Raw genomic sequence first — 15930 nt, 5'->3', positions numbered from 1 at the left:
GATCAGGTGCATAAGGCGTCTGTTCAGACGCTGCAACAGGGTGGCCCCCCAACAAGCCCTGGAGCAGCCTGTGGAGCCAGGTGAGCAAGTGGCCTCCTTTGGGGGACAGAGGAGGGCAGGAATGGGCATGGGGGGCAGCTAGACAAAAGTGTGGGTGTGCAGAGGGCCAGGAGGCCAGCTGGCTAGCCCCAGCTGGGCCGTCTCCTTCCAGCAGCCCGTGGCAAAGACCATCACCTCTGGTCTGACATAAATCAGTGACCCAGGCTTACTCAGCCAGGGCACATTATCAGCAGATTGAACTGCGCACACAGAATAGGTGTGAGGCTTCTAGAAGTAGAACCACAGATTTATTAATCATAAATCAGGACAAAGAAACATGTCGTCGCGCTTACATGTCGTCTCAGAGAGAACAGCAAAAGCAATACTGTAGCACCCTGCTTGTGGTTAACACTTAGCTGGAATGAAATATTCAACGCAGCAATAGAGAAATTAAAATAATAATTTATTTGTCAGACAAATAAATGATAGGCACAGTGGTATATGGTTACCAAAGCTCTGCCGCCCTTCCAGCCCTGATGGCCAGCACTTATATTTCCTCAGCCCAGCCCCCTTGCTCCTCCTTTGGCTGCCTCTGTCCAATCAGCCTGGTTGAAATTCCTATTGGCTGTTTGCTAGAACCAATCATAAAAGATACACCCATTTCCTATTACCTTTTATGGGAGACAAAGAGCTATATTTCCTTCTATCCATAAATGGCAGACAAGTAGCCATATATCTTACATTTGCCTCGACAAGGCACCTTAATTACCAGATCACCTTTTGCCCCTTTTGCCCTGTTGCCCCTACATTCCAAAACAAATGGCTAAAACAGATGGCTCGTGGTATTAAGTTCTATCTAAACAGTGGACTTCCGGGCCGGCGCCATCGCCGAATGGCGGACTCCCTCCGAGCTCCGGAGGGAGCCTGCTGGGTAGGGGTTGTGTCCCGCCGCGCCGGCGACGCGGGGACCCTCAAAAACCATGGGCGGAGATGCCCATGGACTTGGTGACTCGGCGGGCACCGTTGGCACCCCCCCGACCCGCGAAGGAGCCTTTTTAAAGGCTGCGGAGCGGGTGACGGGGGGGGGGGGTGCTATGAGTCCACTGCTTCCCCTGCCTAGCGAAGCCGCATGCCATTCGGCGGAGAGCAATGACTTCTTCTTTGGAAATTTTGGATTTGGATTAAAAAGAACAACCCGTGAGTAAATTTATCAGACTTAAAAGGAAAATTTGATTTACGAATTTGGAGCGAGCGGGGGAGGTGCAAAAAGAAGTCCCCCCCCCCCCCGTTGTAGATGTTTTAACACAAGGATTTGACAACTAAGATCGAGAGATGAACTTGCTTATTTGGGAAAAAAATTAACTTCACGAAGGGAAATTACAAGAATTGTGCTGGAGGAGAAGATTGGTTTGTGGGAACTAAAATGCAACCCCCCGGGAACCGGGAACGATCCGCTATGAGAGACTGGTGAAGAGACACAGAAACTTTGACAGCTGTCAAAGTAGCTGTCAAAGCAGTAAAATAAAAGAGAACTTTGTTACGATGGCTTTGCTTGTTAGATTTGTTACAATTTGGACATAAATTATTGGAAATAAAGGCAACAAGTTATTTGACTTTTGGGTCTGATCTGGAAAGAAATTAAGTTACCATATTCCCTCTAGAGGGAGGTCAGGACATTGCAACAGTGGCAGCAAGTGGAAAAATACTATGAAATGGAGCAGGATTCGTTATCTCTTGGGAAAGCTGCAAAAATGAAGTATTATTTTGTCTACAGAGGTCTCTACACTAAAGGAGACAATGGATTTATCAATTGAAGAAAGGAAGGGACTTGACGTAAGTTTATGTTCCTGAATAAATAAAGCCTCTGTGGAGAACAAGAAGTTTCTGAATTAGAAGATTTTTGCAGCAGAACAGGAAAAAGAAACCTGAGGAATAAGAGCTGGACTAAACTCGAAGCTGGAACATTTGGGACATCCAGACTTTAAAAGGACCAAGAAACAGAATTTGAGCTATACTCTTAAACATAGAGGTCTGGTTGGAAGAAGAATGATCTTTTCTGAGAGTTTCTCCGAGATTGGACTTTCTAAAATTAAAAGTTATCAAAAGACGGCAAAGTGGAACTGAGACATGGACGTGGGTTCTCCAGCCTGGCAGTAGTCAGATGGATGAACTTTGGGGATCGGGACCGGGGAAGGGGGGGGGGAGATTTGGAACCCAAAGGCTGTAAAATTACATATCTTTTCTTTCTTTTCTTTTTTCTTTCTGGTTTTATGAAAATAGGGGAATTCGCGGAAGGGAATTGGGGTCGATCTTAGGGAAATATAAAAAATACAAGGAGAAATGGTTAAATAAGATAAATTAATTTTGAATAAATGGGTTATTTATAATTATAATAAGGCTTTAGAATTTGGGGTAAGAATTTGTGGAATTAATTTAATGGAAATGGAATACAAGAGGGGAGGGGGGGGTCCTGGAAAGATGTCAATGAATTTAAGTGTAAACTGCATCTGTCTTTTTTTCCTATCTTTCCTTTCTCATTCTGGAAACTTTAATAAATATTATTTAAAAAAATAAAAGTTCTATCTAAACAGAGATCTCACTATTTACCAACTCTTAATTAGTGTTTTTGCAGCTTGATCGTACTGTATTCTGTAATATGTAGGGTCAGTGTAACCTTTGCTCCCAGCCTGTATTTCCCTTTTACAACCTTGAGAAACCTGTCTCCTGCTACTACTATAAATCAGGGGGGCCCTTGTCCAGGAGGATAAACAACTACCAAAGTCCTTAGCCAGCTGGTTTTCTGCCTGGCATGAAACATTTGCAAATCTTTAAGCTCATTTTAAAATACAGGCCTTGATCAGATGCCTCAATACACAATGGAAGTTCCCAGCAACCTGTGCTGGAATGTAAGTAAACAGACACTCCCATGTCTGGTCCTTAAGATGGAATGGAAATGTCAACATCAAACATCAAGATGCAGAGAGCCAGACGGCTAGATCCGACCCAAGGTCCATCTGGGTCAGTGGCTGGAACCCCCCCCCCCAGCGGCCAACCTGTTTTGTGGGGTCCAATGAAGGAAGCAGGGGGCTGGGCTGGGGGGCAGTTGTCAGCCGGAGGGGCACCTTCCCTGGGAAGCCACGTTCTGGGGGAAGGAGGCTGGGATTGGCCCCCAAGGCCTGGGGTGTCCCTCCCATTTAGTAGGACTTGGAACCAGGAGAAAACTCTTGGAATAGCCTTGCCAGGGGCTCAGGGACGAACTCACCTCTTCCCATGCCCTTCTCTTTGCAGTTCTGCTGCGGTTCCACATCTCTGCCCCAGGGGTGAGTACTGGAGAAAACAAGAGCAGGGAGTGGACCCCTCAGACCTGCCCTCCCTGTCCCCATTGCCTGGGCTATTTTGCCCCAAACTCTCCCCTCTCAGATGCAGAGAAGCCCCCACCCCACGCATCAAAGACTGACAGCCTGATTTTTTGTATTTAAGCTGCTGGAGGACGGACAGAGGTACCTCCTGGGGGTGATCCAAGGGTGCCAGGCAGCTGAGCTCAGTGGTTTCCGAACCCTGAAGTGCTCCAAGCAGGAGATGGCCCAAACCATTCTTGTGAGTGATGGGTGGTGTGAGGGACCCCCACGGGGAGGGAGGGGCTTTGGGGAAGGGGTTGTGCATCCCCCAGAGAGGAGGACTCTGCCGGCTTAGGGCATAGGGTGTTAACGGAGAAATCCGAGGGCTCCCTTGGACAAAAAAACAAGGACCCCAGCCAGGAATACCAGAGCAAAACAGCAGCCAGTGGGCTTGGTCTTGATTGAAGACTGTCGAGACAGGACTCCCACCTGCCACCAGGTGGAACAAGATGGAAGCCCCAAACAAAAGAAGACCCCAACTTTTATTAGTGGCTAATCCCCCAAACTACACTCCTAGAACTACATCACAACTACATCATGACTACATCATTGACACATCACAAAAAGGAGGGGTTGAGGGAGGAGTTGTGGTGGTAACCTGAGTGTCCTGTCACCTGGCTGGTTCCCCCTTTCCCCCTCCCCGTGAGTACTTTCCAGGTGACAAAGGGAAGCTGGCAGTTTCCTGCCCCCAGAGGGAAGAGCTGATCATTGTCCTTTATTCCAGTCAGTGCTGAATCCACTCCTATATGCAAGTTCTTTGTGATCTTGATGGTCTTCTGTCTAGGACCATCAGGGTTGGCATAGCAACGGGGCAGGGCTGTGTATGTGCTGGTATGCTCAAGGGATTATGGCTGCCCTGTATCAAACCTTCCCCATTTTGTAGTCCTTCCTTCATGGAGTAAAATAAAAGTGGAACGGTGCAGATCTGATGTATGGTTGATTTTCTATGAATTTATAACAGAAGTGTAGAGTATGTCGTGAGACCTGACTTTCCTCCTCTGTTCTCTTCCAGGACATCTTTGGCCACCTGGAGCGCTTCAGGGATGCCCCCCCCCCCCGAGCCTGGCTCTGGACTTGGAGGCCCTCATCCAGCTGAGGTGAGTGGGGTCCTTGGGATGGGTGGGGTTTGTAGGGGGTGGGTGAGGGGGGCAGAACTCCAGGGGGAGCTCCAGGTGGGGAAGAGCAGGCAGGAGGGAGAAGGGGCAAGGGAGACTGGGAGGGGGCAGCATCTAACCCCTTCCCTTCATGAGGCCAAAGTTTCGTGGAGACATGCTCAGTGCCATCCTTCACAGGACCCTGGAGGCTGTTTTGGGGGGCCCACAAAAGGAGGACAGAGAGGTATGTCCTTGGTCTGGACTTACCTTCTTCTTCTTCTTCTTCAAACATATGCAGGATCTAACCCAGCACTCAAATTCTTTTCTCTCTTTTCCCACAGGAAGCGGCACTTCTGACTCCTGCTGGGGAGTCTCCTGATGGAAGCCCCCAATCCTGGCACCCTCCTCCAGCTGCTCAGTGTAAGTGTCCCCCCAACTTGCTTGGGGCTGAGGCCCTTGAGCCTGCTGAAATATACTCGGAGTCGAGAGTGGATTTCTTGCTCTTTATTCAGCTCATAGTGGTGAGGAGGAATGGAAGTTCCCCCAGAATGTCTGCTTTATATACAGTATTTACACAATGGGCCCCACGTGATTGGCTAATTCCAGGATTCTCCTGTAGGCCAATCAGGTTGCAGATTCACTTCCACCTGGAGCTGGATTGGGTGGCTCCTCTGGACCAAACAGATTGCTGCATTCTGGGTCCTATTGTTCTAGGACCAATCAGACTGTTGCATTCTGAATCCTATTGTTCTAGGACCAATCAGACTGCTGCATTCTGAATCCTATTGTTCTAGGACCAATCAGGCTGCTGCATTCTGGACCCTATTGTTCTAGGACCAATCAGACCACTGCATTTTGGAACCTATTCAACTCAGTACATAACATCTGCCCTACTGCTTTGGCCCCAACTGGCCCCAACTGAGACGCTCTTTCCTCCCGCAGGACCTCCGAGGATACGCCCTTGGCGAAACCAGGGAGGCTCAAACACTAGCGGCTGGCTGCATTTCCCTGCTTCTGGCCGTGGCACAGAGATTCTCCCAACTCAGAGTAAGTACCTCGCCTTCACTTCATTTCTCTGGTTGCTTCCATCCCCACAAGAGCACATCCCCCACTGACCTTTATCGCAGATGATGCGCTGTGTGTCCCGGGGGACCAGGATGAGGCCAGAGGCCTTTCCTGCTGCTGTTGCCCGGGGAGGTCCTCTGGGACAAGGGATTGGGCCCAAGGCAGAGGGAGGCCCGTCCTTCCTGGCTTGGGGCTGCTTCTGTGCTCTCTTGCACCCATTCAGGGTGGATTTCGTAGTATCATCTGACCCGGATTTTTCTTTGCAGATGACAGTAATTCAGCCACACCTGGCCTGCTTCTGGAGGAGACCCAAAGAAGGTAAGCCCCACACCTTGGAGACGGAGAACTCCCATGTCCCTTGTTTGCTTGAAGGTCCGTTCTTCCCAGGTTTTCTTGCTGGGATCCTGCAGCACCTGCTCCCTACCTGGCAGGCCTTTCCCACCTGGCCGGGGAGGGCAGCGCCCGGACCGACTCTCATTTCCATTCTCTTCCATCCAGACGACATCATCCTTGAAGACTTGTAGTCAGTGCAGACCTCTCGCAGAAGGTGATATGGAAAAATCTAGGTGTGAGGCTGCTTAGTCACCCAGCTGGTCGGACAGAGCCCACAGGTCCCTTCGGAATAAAGGAAGGAGTCCAGCAAATAGCTGTAGACCAAAGTTTATTGCGCAACACGTTCAAAGAGGATTTTTGAACCCCGAGGATGGGATGACAAGGACTTCTTTTAAAAAATAAATATTTTTATTAAAAATTTCAACACAATAATTTTAACAAAAATACATCATCCACATTCAAAACAAAATAAAAAAATTCCTTCCAGTAGCACCTTAAAGACCAACTAAGTTAGTTCTTGGTATGAGCTTTCGTGTGCATGCACACTTCTTCAGGTATCTTGTATTTTGTTTTGACTATGGCAGACCAACACGGCTACCTATCTGTAATCATCCACATTGTTCCCCCTCATTTCCCCCCTCCCCCCGAACATATGCCCACCCTCCCAATCCCTCCCCGCGACTTCCCTCAGCTCCTATCTCTGGTTTCTCAACATATGTTTTTATCTAAATGTTATGAAATTGTAATGATCCTCAATTTATCTATCTGTAAATCCTCCTTACATCACTGACATGTCACAAAAGGGGTGGGATAGACAAGGGTTACACTAGTTTAACCTTGGCAAACATGTCCAGACAAGTCCTTGGTACAAGATTAGCATAAGGGTATAAGATTAGCATAGGCAAACAGCTCTGAAGTCCCACCACCTAAAGTACAAAACAAAATAAAAAAATTCCTTCCAGTAGCACCTTAAAGACCAACTAAGTATTAAGGTGCTACTGGAAGGAATTTTTTTATTTTGTTTTGACTATGGCAGACCAACACGGCTACCCATCTGTAACTGCACCTAAAGTACAATAGAACTTCCTTTGCATGTCTGGACCCCTTGGCAAGTCTGGTGATGGGATTAGGCTTTCCTTGGCCAACAATCAGCTCAGCAATTGCCACCTCTGGGCACTTCCTGGGGTAGGAGGTGTGTATACATGTTTTCACGCTTGGGGAGGTGGTAGGGAAAAGAGTCCTTTTTCCAAGGGCAAAATAGCCCTGAAATGAAGGAAACTGGCAAAGGAGTTGATTTTATATGATTGTTAAAGCTAGGTAACTTCCCTGAGCTGTCAAGTCGAAAGGATACATTCAGGCATAATATTTGTAACATTTAACAACTTCAAAGTTGTGCCCCCCCTAATTTCTGTAACAAACAAAAGTCTTGCTTCCCATGAAAGATTTCAGAAAGGGGAGAAACCATATTGGTGCTTGGAATGCGGGAAGAGATTTCCCACAGGCTCACACTTCTACCAACATCAAAGAATTCACAGAGGGAATAAACATTTTCAGTGTCAAGAGGGTGAACAGAACTTCAAGAATGTGGAAAGAGCTTCAGGCACAAGAAAAATCTCACTTGGAGGTGTTTCCGGAGAGTGATGGCTGGCTGAAGACGTCTTTTGCTGACCTCTGTCTTCTAAGGCGGTGAAGCAGTGATGTAAAAGCATCCAGACTACAGTCTGGTGGCTAATTCCCCTTTCTTTCAATAAGAAAGGGTTGAAGAGCAAACCACAAAAGTTCTGAAGAAGCATCTGTCTTCTAGAGCAATTGGGGAAGACTAAGCCCACCAGAAAGACCCAAGGATGCTCAGATTGGGGACAGAAATCAGCTCCAAACTGTTGTAGACTTAGAGTCAGCTACTCACTCCTAGAATTAATTAAGTGAATAGAAAACCAAGAGGACGCCCTATTTGTCGATTGAATAACACACAGAGGTGAGAGATTGTGAATGGTCATGAAAGAACTGATAAAACCAGGCTGGATGAAGAAGTCCAAAAAGCATTAACATTATTTTGCCTGAAAAGATCTCACGGATTTATGGCTTTTTCAGTTCCTTAGGAGATATCCTCTACTCCCTGTGTAACTCCTTACGTCTTGGTGTCAAGCTGACGGAAGGCAGAGATGGATGCCCCCGTGGGATGCCCACAAGTGACTCTCCCCTCCCAGGGGTTCCAGCAACTGGTATTCAGAGGCATCCAGCGGTCTCCTCCTCCTCCTCCTGGCCCCTGCCAGACCCTCTTTGGAAGGCGTCCCAAGATGATGGACGACTCAGACTCCTGCAGCAGGGAGTTCCACTAGTTAACTATGCACTGGGTGAAGGAGCACTTGCAGAGTCCTTGCCCGGCGAGCTGGGAGGGGTCCCGGGGTCATCTAGTCCAACCCGGGGAATGCAGGTCTCTCCGCTCCGAGGCAGCCTGGCCTGGAGCCCTCCTTGCCCAGAGGCCATCAAGATCCCCCTGTATCCCTTGGACACACACGTGTTGGGGGGCTTCCTTTTGCCCTGCATTTGGCGTCTTCTCCGGCCGGAGGGTGCAATGCCCATTCCAGAAAGAAAACCATGGCTCCGACATAGGCCAACTCGGCCCTCCAGATGGGACTACAGCTCCTATCATCCCTGAGCACTGGTCCTGAGAGCTAGGCATGATGGGAGTTGTAGTCCCCAGACAGCTGGAGGGCCGCCTTGGCCTAGGCCTGCCCTGACCAAGAACTCAATGAGCGCCGCCACAGCGCCCTCTGCCGGGCCGCCCGCCCGCCCGCCGCGCTGCAGCCCGGGGCGGGAATGGCGGGCGGACGTCACGCGTTTCCTTGGCGACGGCGCAATGGCGCGCGGGCCTCGGGGGCGAGGGGCGGGGCCTGGCGAGAGCGAGGGCGGAGGCGGCGGCGGCAAGATGGCGGCGCCGGGGGCCGGTGAGGGGGCGCGGGGCGGGGGCGGGAGGGGAGGGGGGTCTCCCCGTGTCCCTCCCGCGGGACCAGGCCAGCCAAGGGGCTGCAGAGGCCGGCCGGGGAGAGAGGGAGGAGGAGGAGGAGGAGGAGCCCGGCTTGGCAGGGGCGCCAGGGAGAGGCTGCTGCTTCCGCTGCTTCAGTTCCTCCTCCTCCTCCTCCTCCTCCTGTTGCTGCTTCTGCATTTTCCTTCTTCTTACCGTGGTACCTCGGGTTACAGACTCCGCTCACCCAGAAATAGTACCTCGGGTTAAGAACTTTGCTTCAGGATGAGAACAGAAATTGTGCACTGGCAGCGGGAGGCCCCATTAGCTAAAGTGGTGCTTCAGGTTAAGAACAGTTTCAGGTTAAGAACGGACCTCTGGAACGAATTAAGTTCTTAACCCGAGGTACCACTGTATTCTGCTTCTCCTTCTCTTCCTCCTCCTCCTCCTCCTCCTCTGCTTCTTCTTTCTTCTTCTGCTTCTCTTCCTCCTCCTCCTGCTTCTGCTTCTTCTTTCTTCTTCTGCTTCTTTCTTCTTCTTCCTCCTCCTCCTCCTCCTCCTCTGCTTCTTCTTTCTTCTTCTGCTTCTTTCTTCTTCTTCCTCCTCCTCCTCCTCCTCCTCTGCTTCTTCTTTCTTCTTCTGCTTCTTTCTTCTTCTTCCTCCTCCTCCTCCTCCTCCTCTGCTTCTTCTTTCTTCTTCTGCTTCTCTTCCTCCTCCTCCTGCTTCTGCTTCTTCTTTCTTCTTCTGCTTCTTTCTTCTTCTTCCTCCTCCTCCTCCTCCTCCTCTGCTGCTTCTTTCTTCTTCTGCTTCTTTCTTCTTCTTCCTCCTCCTCCTCCTCCTCCTCTGCTTCTTCTTTCTTCTTCTGCTTCTCTTCCTCCTCCTCCTCCTCTGCTGCTTCTTTCTTCTGCTTCTTTCTTCTTCTTCCTCCTCCTCCTCCTCCTCCTCTGCTTCTTCTTTCTTCTTCTGCTTCTCTTCCTCCTCCTCCTCCTCTGCTGCTTCTTTCTTCTGCTTCTTTCTTCTTCTTCCTCCTCCTCCTCCTCCTCCTCTGCTTCTTCTTTCTTCTTCTGCTTCTCTTCCTCCTCCTCCTCCTCTGCTTCTTCTTTCTTCTTCTGCTTCTTTCTTCTTCTTCTTCTCCTCCTCCTCCTCCTCCTCTCTGCGCTCCTCCCTGCCACCATTCCTCCTCTGCTCGCTGCTGTGGATGCCCACCTTGAGAAATCAACTCCGAGAGGAAAGGGCAGCAGCTTAAAAACACCCCCCCCGTCCCCCCCCCTTGCTTTTAATGCCTCTGCGGCGGCAGCACTGGCCTGGTTGGCGGGCCAGACATCCCAAGTTGCTTTGGCTTCTCCTGGGCAAGATGAAGCCACGGACCAATCCAGAGAGTAGTAAAGATAAGGTTCTGAGTAGGAGCCTAGGAAGCTGGACTTCCGGGGGGGGGCCTTTATCCCCACCCAGCCCTCCCTGGGGTCAAAGCCGGGGCCTCCTGCGCACCCGCTTTTCCCACTGGGCTGCAGCGAAGCCCCTTGTGCACATTGCCCTCGTGTCGTGGCAGAAGGCACTCGGCTGCCGTTTGTGGCGCAGGAGGATGTGTGGCGGCTCTTGGTAGAGATGTGCCCAGGCAGTCAAATCCTGTTTGGTGCTGCTTCATAGAATACAGTCGTGTGATGCCACTGTTTTGCTCAGCTTCTGTGCAGGAGGGTACGCTCTCTTCTGTATAGCTCCCAAACTTTCATATATGTAAAATAAAAAAAAACTTAGCCTTGCAAATAAACAGATAAATAGCCTAGAATCATAGAGTTGGAAGAGACCACAAGGGCCATCGAGTCCAACCCCCTGCCAAGCAGGAAACTCCATCAGAGCACTCCTGACATATGGTTGTCAAGCCTCTGCTTAAAGACCTCCAAAGAAGGAGACTCCACCACACTCCTTGGCAGCAAATTCCACTGTCAAACAGCTCTTACTGTCAGGAAGTTCTTCCTAATGTTTAGGTGGAATCTTTTTTCTTGTAGTTTGGAACCATTGCTCCGTGTCCGCTTCTCTGGAGCAGCAGAAAACAACCTTTCTCCCTCCTCTATGTGACATCCTTTTATATATTTGAACATGGCTATCATATCACCCCTTAACCTCCTCTTCTCCAGGCTAAACATGCCCAGCTCCCTTAGCCGTTCCTCATAAGGCATCGTTTCCAGGCCTTTGACCATTTTGGTTGCCCTCCTCTGGACACGTTCCAGTTTGTCAGTGTCCTTCTTGTGGTGCCCAGAACTGAAGGGACTGCCTAAGCCGCTTTGTATTTCAGCAGAAGAAATAGATGAGGCCCTGGTGACATTTTCTCCACCTTCCCGTTGCACCTCAGTGCCTCTGATGTCATTGGGAGAACAAGTTGACCTAACTGGGCCTTCTCCTGGCTCTGTGTGGTTTTTTGTTAACCAGATCCTGCTGCTTTGTGTAAACCAAAACTCTTTGTAAGCCAAGTTTGTAGAACACACTGAAAAATATAGATGTGAAGCTTGACTCTAAAAATACATTTTTTAAAAAAACAATGGGAAACACAATGGACTCCATTTAAAAAAATCCCACACAATGTGCCTTTTCCATTGCTACTGGTACAGCATCTTCACTCTCTTTGGTGGGTTAAAAATGTTGAATTTGTCACCTTCTAGATCTCATAAGAAGATCCCTTTACACACCAAAACAGAACCACCAATCGGGAGAACTGACTTGGCTTCACCCTTTTCTTTCACTCTAGGTCCTTCGGTCTGAGACAAACCTTGGCCACTCTTGACCCCGGTGTAAGAGCAGCAGAAACTTGAACTCTTTCCCTGGCAGGAATCCCTGGGAAAAGCTCTCCAAGGCAGACGTTCAGGAAGAGAGGGCACGATGGCCCTGGAAACTGTGAAGGAGCTCTTGAGCTTTGACTGCGGCTTGCTGGTGGCTTACCAGGTGTACAAAAGCTCCCAGCTGGAGTCCATCAGCTTTCAGACCAGCCAAATGAGGGACGTCTTCTTACAGCACCCTGAGGTTGTGCTCATTCATCGAACCCACAACCCATGGGGCAAGGCCCTCTACACCTTCATGGTGGACCAGCCTTTCATGCAGCTGGAAGGGGAGATAACCAAAGTGATCCACTTCGCGGTCCCCACCAGGGAGTCGGCGGAAGGCCTGGCTCAAATGTACCGCACCTTCAAGGCCTTCAACCCCGAATGGAAGCAGATCAAGACCTTCCTGGTTGACCCGCGCTTCCGGTGGCTGCCGGCGCTGTCGGAAGCGTTCCCCTCTGTGGACGTCCAGCTGTCTGTCTTCCACATATGCAAACACTTGCAGCACAAGATCCAGCAGGTCTCCCTGGAAGCCCACGCGGAAAGGCTGGTTCTGAGCGCCTTGAGGAACGCCATGTGTGCCCCCAGCGAGAGCAACTTGAGGAAGCTGTACACCATCCTGTGTGGCTTTGTGAAGCCAAACCGCTTGCCCCAGCTCCACAAAGAGTGGCTGCTCAACGAGAAGATCTGGGCCTTTCACCGCTGGCGGACCTGGGGCCAGTGCAGCCAGTATTTCAAAGATCTGGAGATGCTCACGCACAGCTTAAGCCAGATCTTCTGCATAGGACCATCCCTGGAGACCTGCATCACCAAAATAGCAAAGACTTACCAGAAGGTTGTCCAGAAGAGCTCCATGGAGTCTGTGCCAGGCCCAGGCCCTTTGCTCAGAGACAACGGCTCCTCCATCCAGAACCTGCTGGTTCTTCGCTGCTCTGCTGCAAACTCTCAGAGGTTTCTGCTTCCAAGGGATTCTGCTCCGACCGCCGCGCCGACTCCCCTGAAGCCGGCGGCAGGGGTTGCTGCTGAAGAGTCGGCTCGCGAGGAGGAGGCAGAGGCGACTTCCAGAGAGGCTGAGGAGCGGATCAAGCAGTCCTTGAGCGACATCTGCACAGAGCCGGCGGCCAGGCTGTGCTTGAACGAGTTTGCGGTTGTCCAGAGCTCTGCGCAGTTGATGGGAAACAATGGAGAGGTTGCCAGCATACAGATCCTGGAAGACGCCCAGGCCGTGCGCCACAAGGGCCTCAGCAGCTGCACCTGCCACTTCAGCCAGACCTTCCAGCTGCCCTGCCGGCACGTCCTGGCTGTGCTGAACTCCGAAGGGAAGGATTTCGAGCCTGGCAGGATCCCAGCGCGGTGGCGCAAGGGAAACGGCACATCCCAAGAGGGACAGAGCAGCACCGACGGGCTGCTGGACGTCCTGAGTTGCTCGTGGGACAAGTTGTTGGACAAGTACCTGGCTGTGTCGTTTCTCACTGCGGAGATCAGCCGGCTTCTGAGCCAGTGCAGTCACGAGGAGTTTGATCGCAGGTACAGCACCCTCCGCGAGCTGGCCGACAGCTGGATTGGGCCTTACGTGCAGGTGAAGTTGTAATTGAGCTCAGGGGCGCTACTGGGAGCAGACCCTTGGGCTCGGCCGGAGACTTGAGGTTAACATTTCATTCAGCTCCAAGTGTCTGTGGGGCTCCTCCTTTGCGGGGGGAGCTTTGATGAGCAGCCCAAGACTGTGCACACAACTGCAAACCTGTGCTCTTGTCTGAGACTTTGCCGACAACTCAGTGGCGGCTCAGGGGTGCCTGACATGACCTACAGTCCCGTGAAGTCCACCCCCTCATCTCTCTGCATTACTATTCCTCTAAGTCAGTTGGTTTTAACCCCACCAGCATGTCTGGTTCTCCATGTCAAAGGGGACCAGGTGTATCCCCAGGTCCTTTTTTCCTCTCCCTCTCCCCCCCCCCCTTGATTATTGAAATGGGGCCCCCTGCACCCAGCGAGAGCAGGACTTCTCTTTTGTAAATGTCGTCAATAAACAAGTCTTTCCTGTTTGTCATTTCCCAACACCAGCCTTTAAATACCATTCAAAATCTCATTAAGAAACAGGGCAGGGCTTCTCTGCTGTGGCTCTGCCAGGCGGCTGGTGCCGGGCTCAGTGGAAGCGCTCCATGGGCGTTGTGTCAGACTGGAAACACTGGTGACATAAGGACACGAGGGGAGAGGGGCAGGAGCTCAGGAAGCAGCTGCCATTTGGGCTGTTATGCGGAGAGCTGGGTTGTACCTTTTGCTTGGTCCCAAGGAGCCTGGCTGGGTAACCCCTGTGGTGGTGTGGGAATGGGAAGGAAGGGCTGCCTGGGGTCCAGTCCAGACAGGTGCTTGGAGGCTTGGGCAGAGGATCTGGCCAACAACCTGCTTACAGAAGCAGAAACACGGACATAAGCAAAGAGCCTCGCTTTTCACAAACCCTTTTATGTTGGCTTTTCAAAGCAGAATTAAGCGTTTCTTTCCTCTCTGCACTCACTTCTCCAGCTGCGCCAGGAACAGGGGCAGGAGGCTCCTGTGGGTGGCCCTCTTCCTCTGCTTGTCCCCCCTCTTGCAGGAAGGCCCCAGGTGCTGCATGGCAGCCCACCTCCTCCTCCTCCTCTGTGCTGCCTCCCCTTGCGCGGTGCCAGGCTCCAGGTGCTCTGCCACAAAACACTGGGCAGCGTGGACCATGTCTTCCTCTCGCACGCCCGGCACGGGGACCGTGGGAATGCCAGCGATCATCATGGCCAGGGTCAGGATGCAGATGTTGGGGGGCAGGTGCAGCGGGGGCTGGGCCTCTCTGTCCTTGCCAAACTTGGCCGACATCAGGAAGACCCCGCTGGGCAAGAATCCCCACCTGGCCAGCGCAAAGTCTCCGCCGGAGCTGGCAAAGTCCTTGGGGGGCTGGCTGAGAGGAAGGGGCGGCGGCACAGAGGAGAGGAAGAGCCACCGGTCGCCCGTCTGCTCGGCGGCATATTCCCGGTCCGGTCCCTGCGGGCACAGCTTCCTGCAGCAGAGGCCTTGGTGTGGCTCCCACCTTTCCGGCGCCCCTTGCCCAGGTGTGCCCGGTGACCAGCAGGCTCCTCCGCAAGGCGGCTTGGCATCCGGATCCTGGAGCAGCTGGGGGCCGCTGAGCTGGTGCGGAGCCCCCTGCTTGGCTTGCAGCTTCCTCCTCAGGAGCCCGATGGCAGAGGAGAGGCCCCCCGAAGCCGGGGTCTCCCTTGGCATCCCAGGGTAGAGGCTTGACGGGCCACTCGGTGCCGATTCTCCTGTCCAAAATAAAGGCGTGTGTGTTGGGGGGGCACCAACTGGAGTGTCTGGGGCAGAGGTGAATTGGCGGGGAGGGTGTGTGAGGAGGGACTTGGGGACTCTGGTTCTCAGGCTAGATTGAAGGCAGGGTGAATTGAGGGTGCTAAATTCCTTCCGTGCCCTCGATACCAGTTTCCATTGCCCACACACTCACTTGCCTCCTGGTGCTGAGTAATCTCTTTCCCAAGAGGATGATAAACTGGAGCGAGAGTCGAGCTGCAGCTGCAATTTTCATTCCATGGGTTCCCGGCTTCCCACTCCGCCCCAGAAGCAACCAGAGAGCTTAGGAGATGGTTCCGTGCGGCCCATATCAGCTGCCCTCCCCCCCCCCCAGGCCTGCCTCTCCTCGGGCCTCATCCCTGTAGCGCTGGGGCCTGTTCTCTGGCCTTGTCAAAGAAGTGTTTGGCAGCAGAATGGACCACCTCAGAAGGGGGTGGATTCTTGTCCATTGCAGGTTTTCATCCCTGGCCCTCTGGCTGTGATTCCTGCATTGCCCGGGGGGGGGGGGTGGATCAGATGACCGTTGGGGGTCCCAACTCCACTTCTGTGAGTCTAAGAAGACAGCCACCCATCTCCGGGGTGGCATGAAGAGCTCCCTCCACACACCAGTTTGGCGGAGGGGGGAGGAAAATGTGTGGGGCCGCACATAGGAGGGCATTGTCTGCACAAAACGCCTCAGGACGGAAGGGGAGCCGTTACCTGGACTTGGAGATGGAAAGAAGCCTGTGGAAGGTTTCCCCATCCCATAATAGGACATGGTGTCGGCTGAGAGCTGGCCTGTGGCTGCCTCAGTGCTGTGCCTGTCCTGAACTCTCCCCATTCTAGAACCAGCGTCACAGGGCTTGGCCCTTACCTCACACAGAGTCCCTGGGCAGCCTTGCCCCTCGGCTGCTCCAAGG

General features: G+C 52.1%; 3 protein-coding genes across 5 annotated transcripts; 2 read left to right on the top strand and 1 right to left on the bottom strand.

The window, feature by feature from the left end:
• Positions 1-3106: 3106 nt before the first annotated feature.
• On the top strand, positions 3107-6347 carry LOC309345120 (uncharacterized protein). The gene is made up of 7 exons (XM_081868180.1): positions 3107-3359; positions 3520-3636; positions 4450-4543; positions 4877-4951; positions 5474-5578; positions 5863-5914; positions 6095-6347. The coding sequence occupies exons 4-7, from the start codon at positions 4910-4912 to the stop codon at positions 6118-6120; spliced, it is 225 nt and encodes a 74-aa protein (XP_081724306.1). The 5' UTR covers positions 3107-3359; positions 3520-3636; positions 4450-4543; positions 4877-4909; the 3' UTR covers positions 6121-6347.
• Positions 6348-8808: 2461 nt separating this feature from the next.
• Positions 8809-13749, top strand: ZSWIM1 (zinc finger SWIM-type containing 1). Of its 3 annotated transcripts, none has more exons than XM_081867832.1 (2): positions 8809-8877; positions 11638-13749. In XM_081867832.1, the coding sequence occupies exon 2, from the start codon at positions 11769-11771 to the stop codon at positions 13296-13298; it is 1530 nt and encodes a 509-aa protein (XP_081723958.1). In that variant the 5' UTR covers positions 8809-8877; positions 11638-11768; the 3' UTR covers positions 13299-13749. The 3 variants fall into 3 exon arrangements, with proteins under 3 accessions (XP_081723958.1, XP_081723960.1, XP_081723959.1); XM_081867834.1 differs by lacking the exon at positions 8809-8877 and adding an exon at positions 10024-10128; XM_081867833.1 differs by lacking the exon at positions 8809-8877 and adding an exon at positions 11158-11517.
• Positions 13750-14147: 398 nt separating this feature from the next.
• SPATA25 (spermatogenesis associated 25) lies at positions 14148-15866 on the bottom strand. The gene is made up of 2 exons (XM_081868213.1): positions 15731-15866; positions 14148-14991 (listed from the first exon to the last, which is right to left on the bottom strand). Exons 1-2 carry the CDS (start codon positions 15849-15851, stop codon positions 14216-14218), a joined length of 897 nt encoding a protein of 298 aa, XP_081724339.1. The 5' UTR covers positions 15852-15866; the 3' UTR covers positions 14148-14215.
• Between the last annotated feature and the right edge of the window lie 64 nt (positions 15867-15930).

Source organism: Podarcis erhardii, assembly GCF_964252035.2.
Source record: "Podarcis erhardii genome assembly, chromosome: 6".
NCBI lineage: Eukaryota > Metazoa > Chordata > Lepidosauria > Squamata > Lacertidae > Podarcis > Podarcis erhardii.
Note: the sequence above shows the minus strand (reverse complement) of the source record. Positions and strands in the feature narration are given on the sequence as shown.

What these genes read in the sequence shown, in the direction of transcription:
- LOC309345120 (XM_081868180.1), top strand. Translation starts at nt 4,910, where the DNA reads ATGGAAGCCCCCAATCCTGGCACCCTCCTCCAGCTGCTCAGT. An exon ending in CCCTCCTCCAGCTGCTCAGT is followed by an intron (nt 4,952 to 5,473) that starts GTAAGTGTCCCC and finishes TTCCTCCCGCAG; the next exon opens with GACCTCCGAGGATACGCCCT. An exon ending in CTGGAGGAGACCCAAAGAAG is followed by an intron (nt 5,915 to 6,094) that starts GTAAGCCCCACA and finishes TCTTCCATCCAG; the next exon opens with ACGACATCATCCTTGAAGAC.
- ZSWIM1 (XM_081867832.1), top strand. Translation starts at nt 11,769, where the DNA reads ATGGCCCTGGAAACTGTGAAGGAGCTCTTGAGCTTTGACTGCGGCTTG.
- SPATA25 (XM_081868213.1), bottom strand. Translation starts at nt 15,851, where the DNA reads ATGGGGAGAGTTCAGGACAGGCACAGCACTGAGGCAGCCACAGGCCAG. An exon ending in CTTTCCATCTCCAAGTCCAG is followed by an intron (nt 14,992 to 15,730) that starts GTAACGGCTCCC and finishes TATTTTGGACAG; the next exon opens with GAGAATCGGCACCGAGTGGC.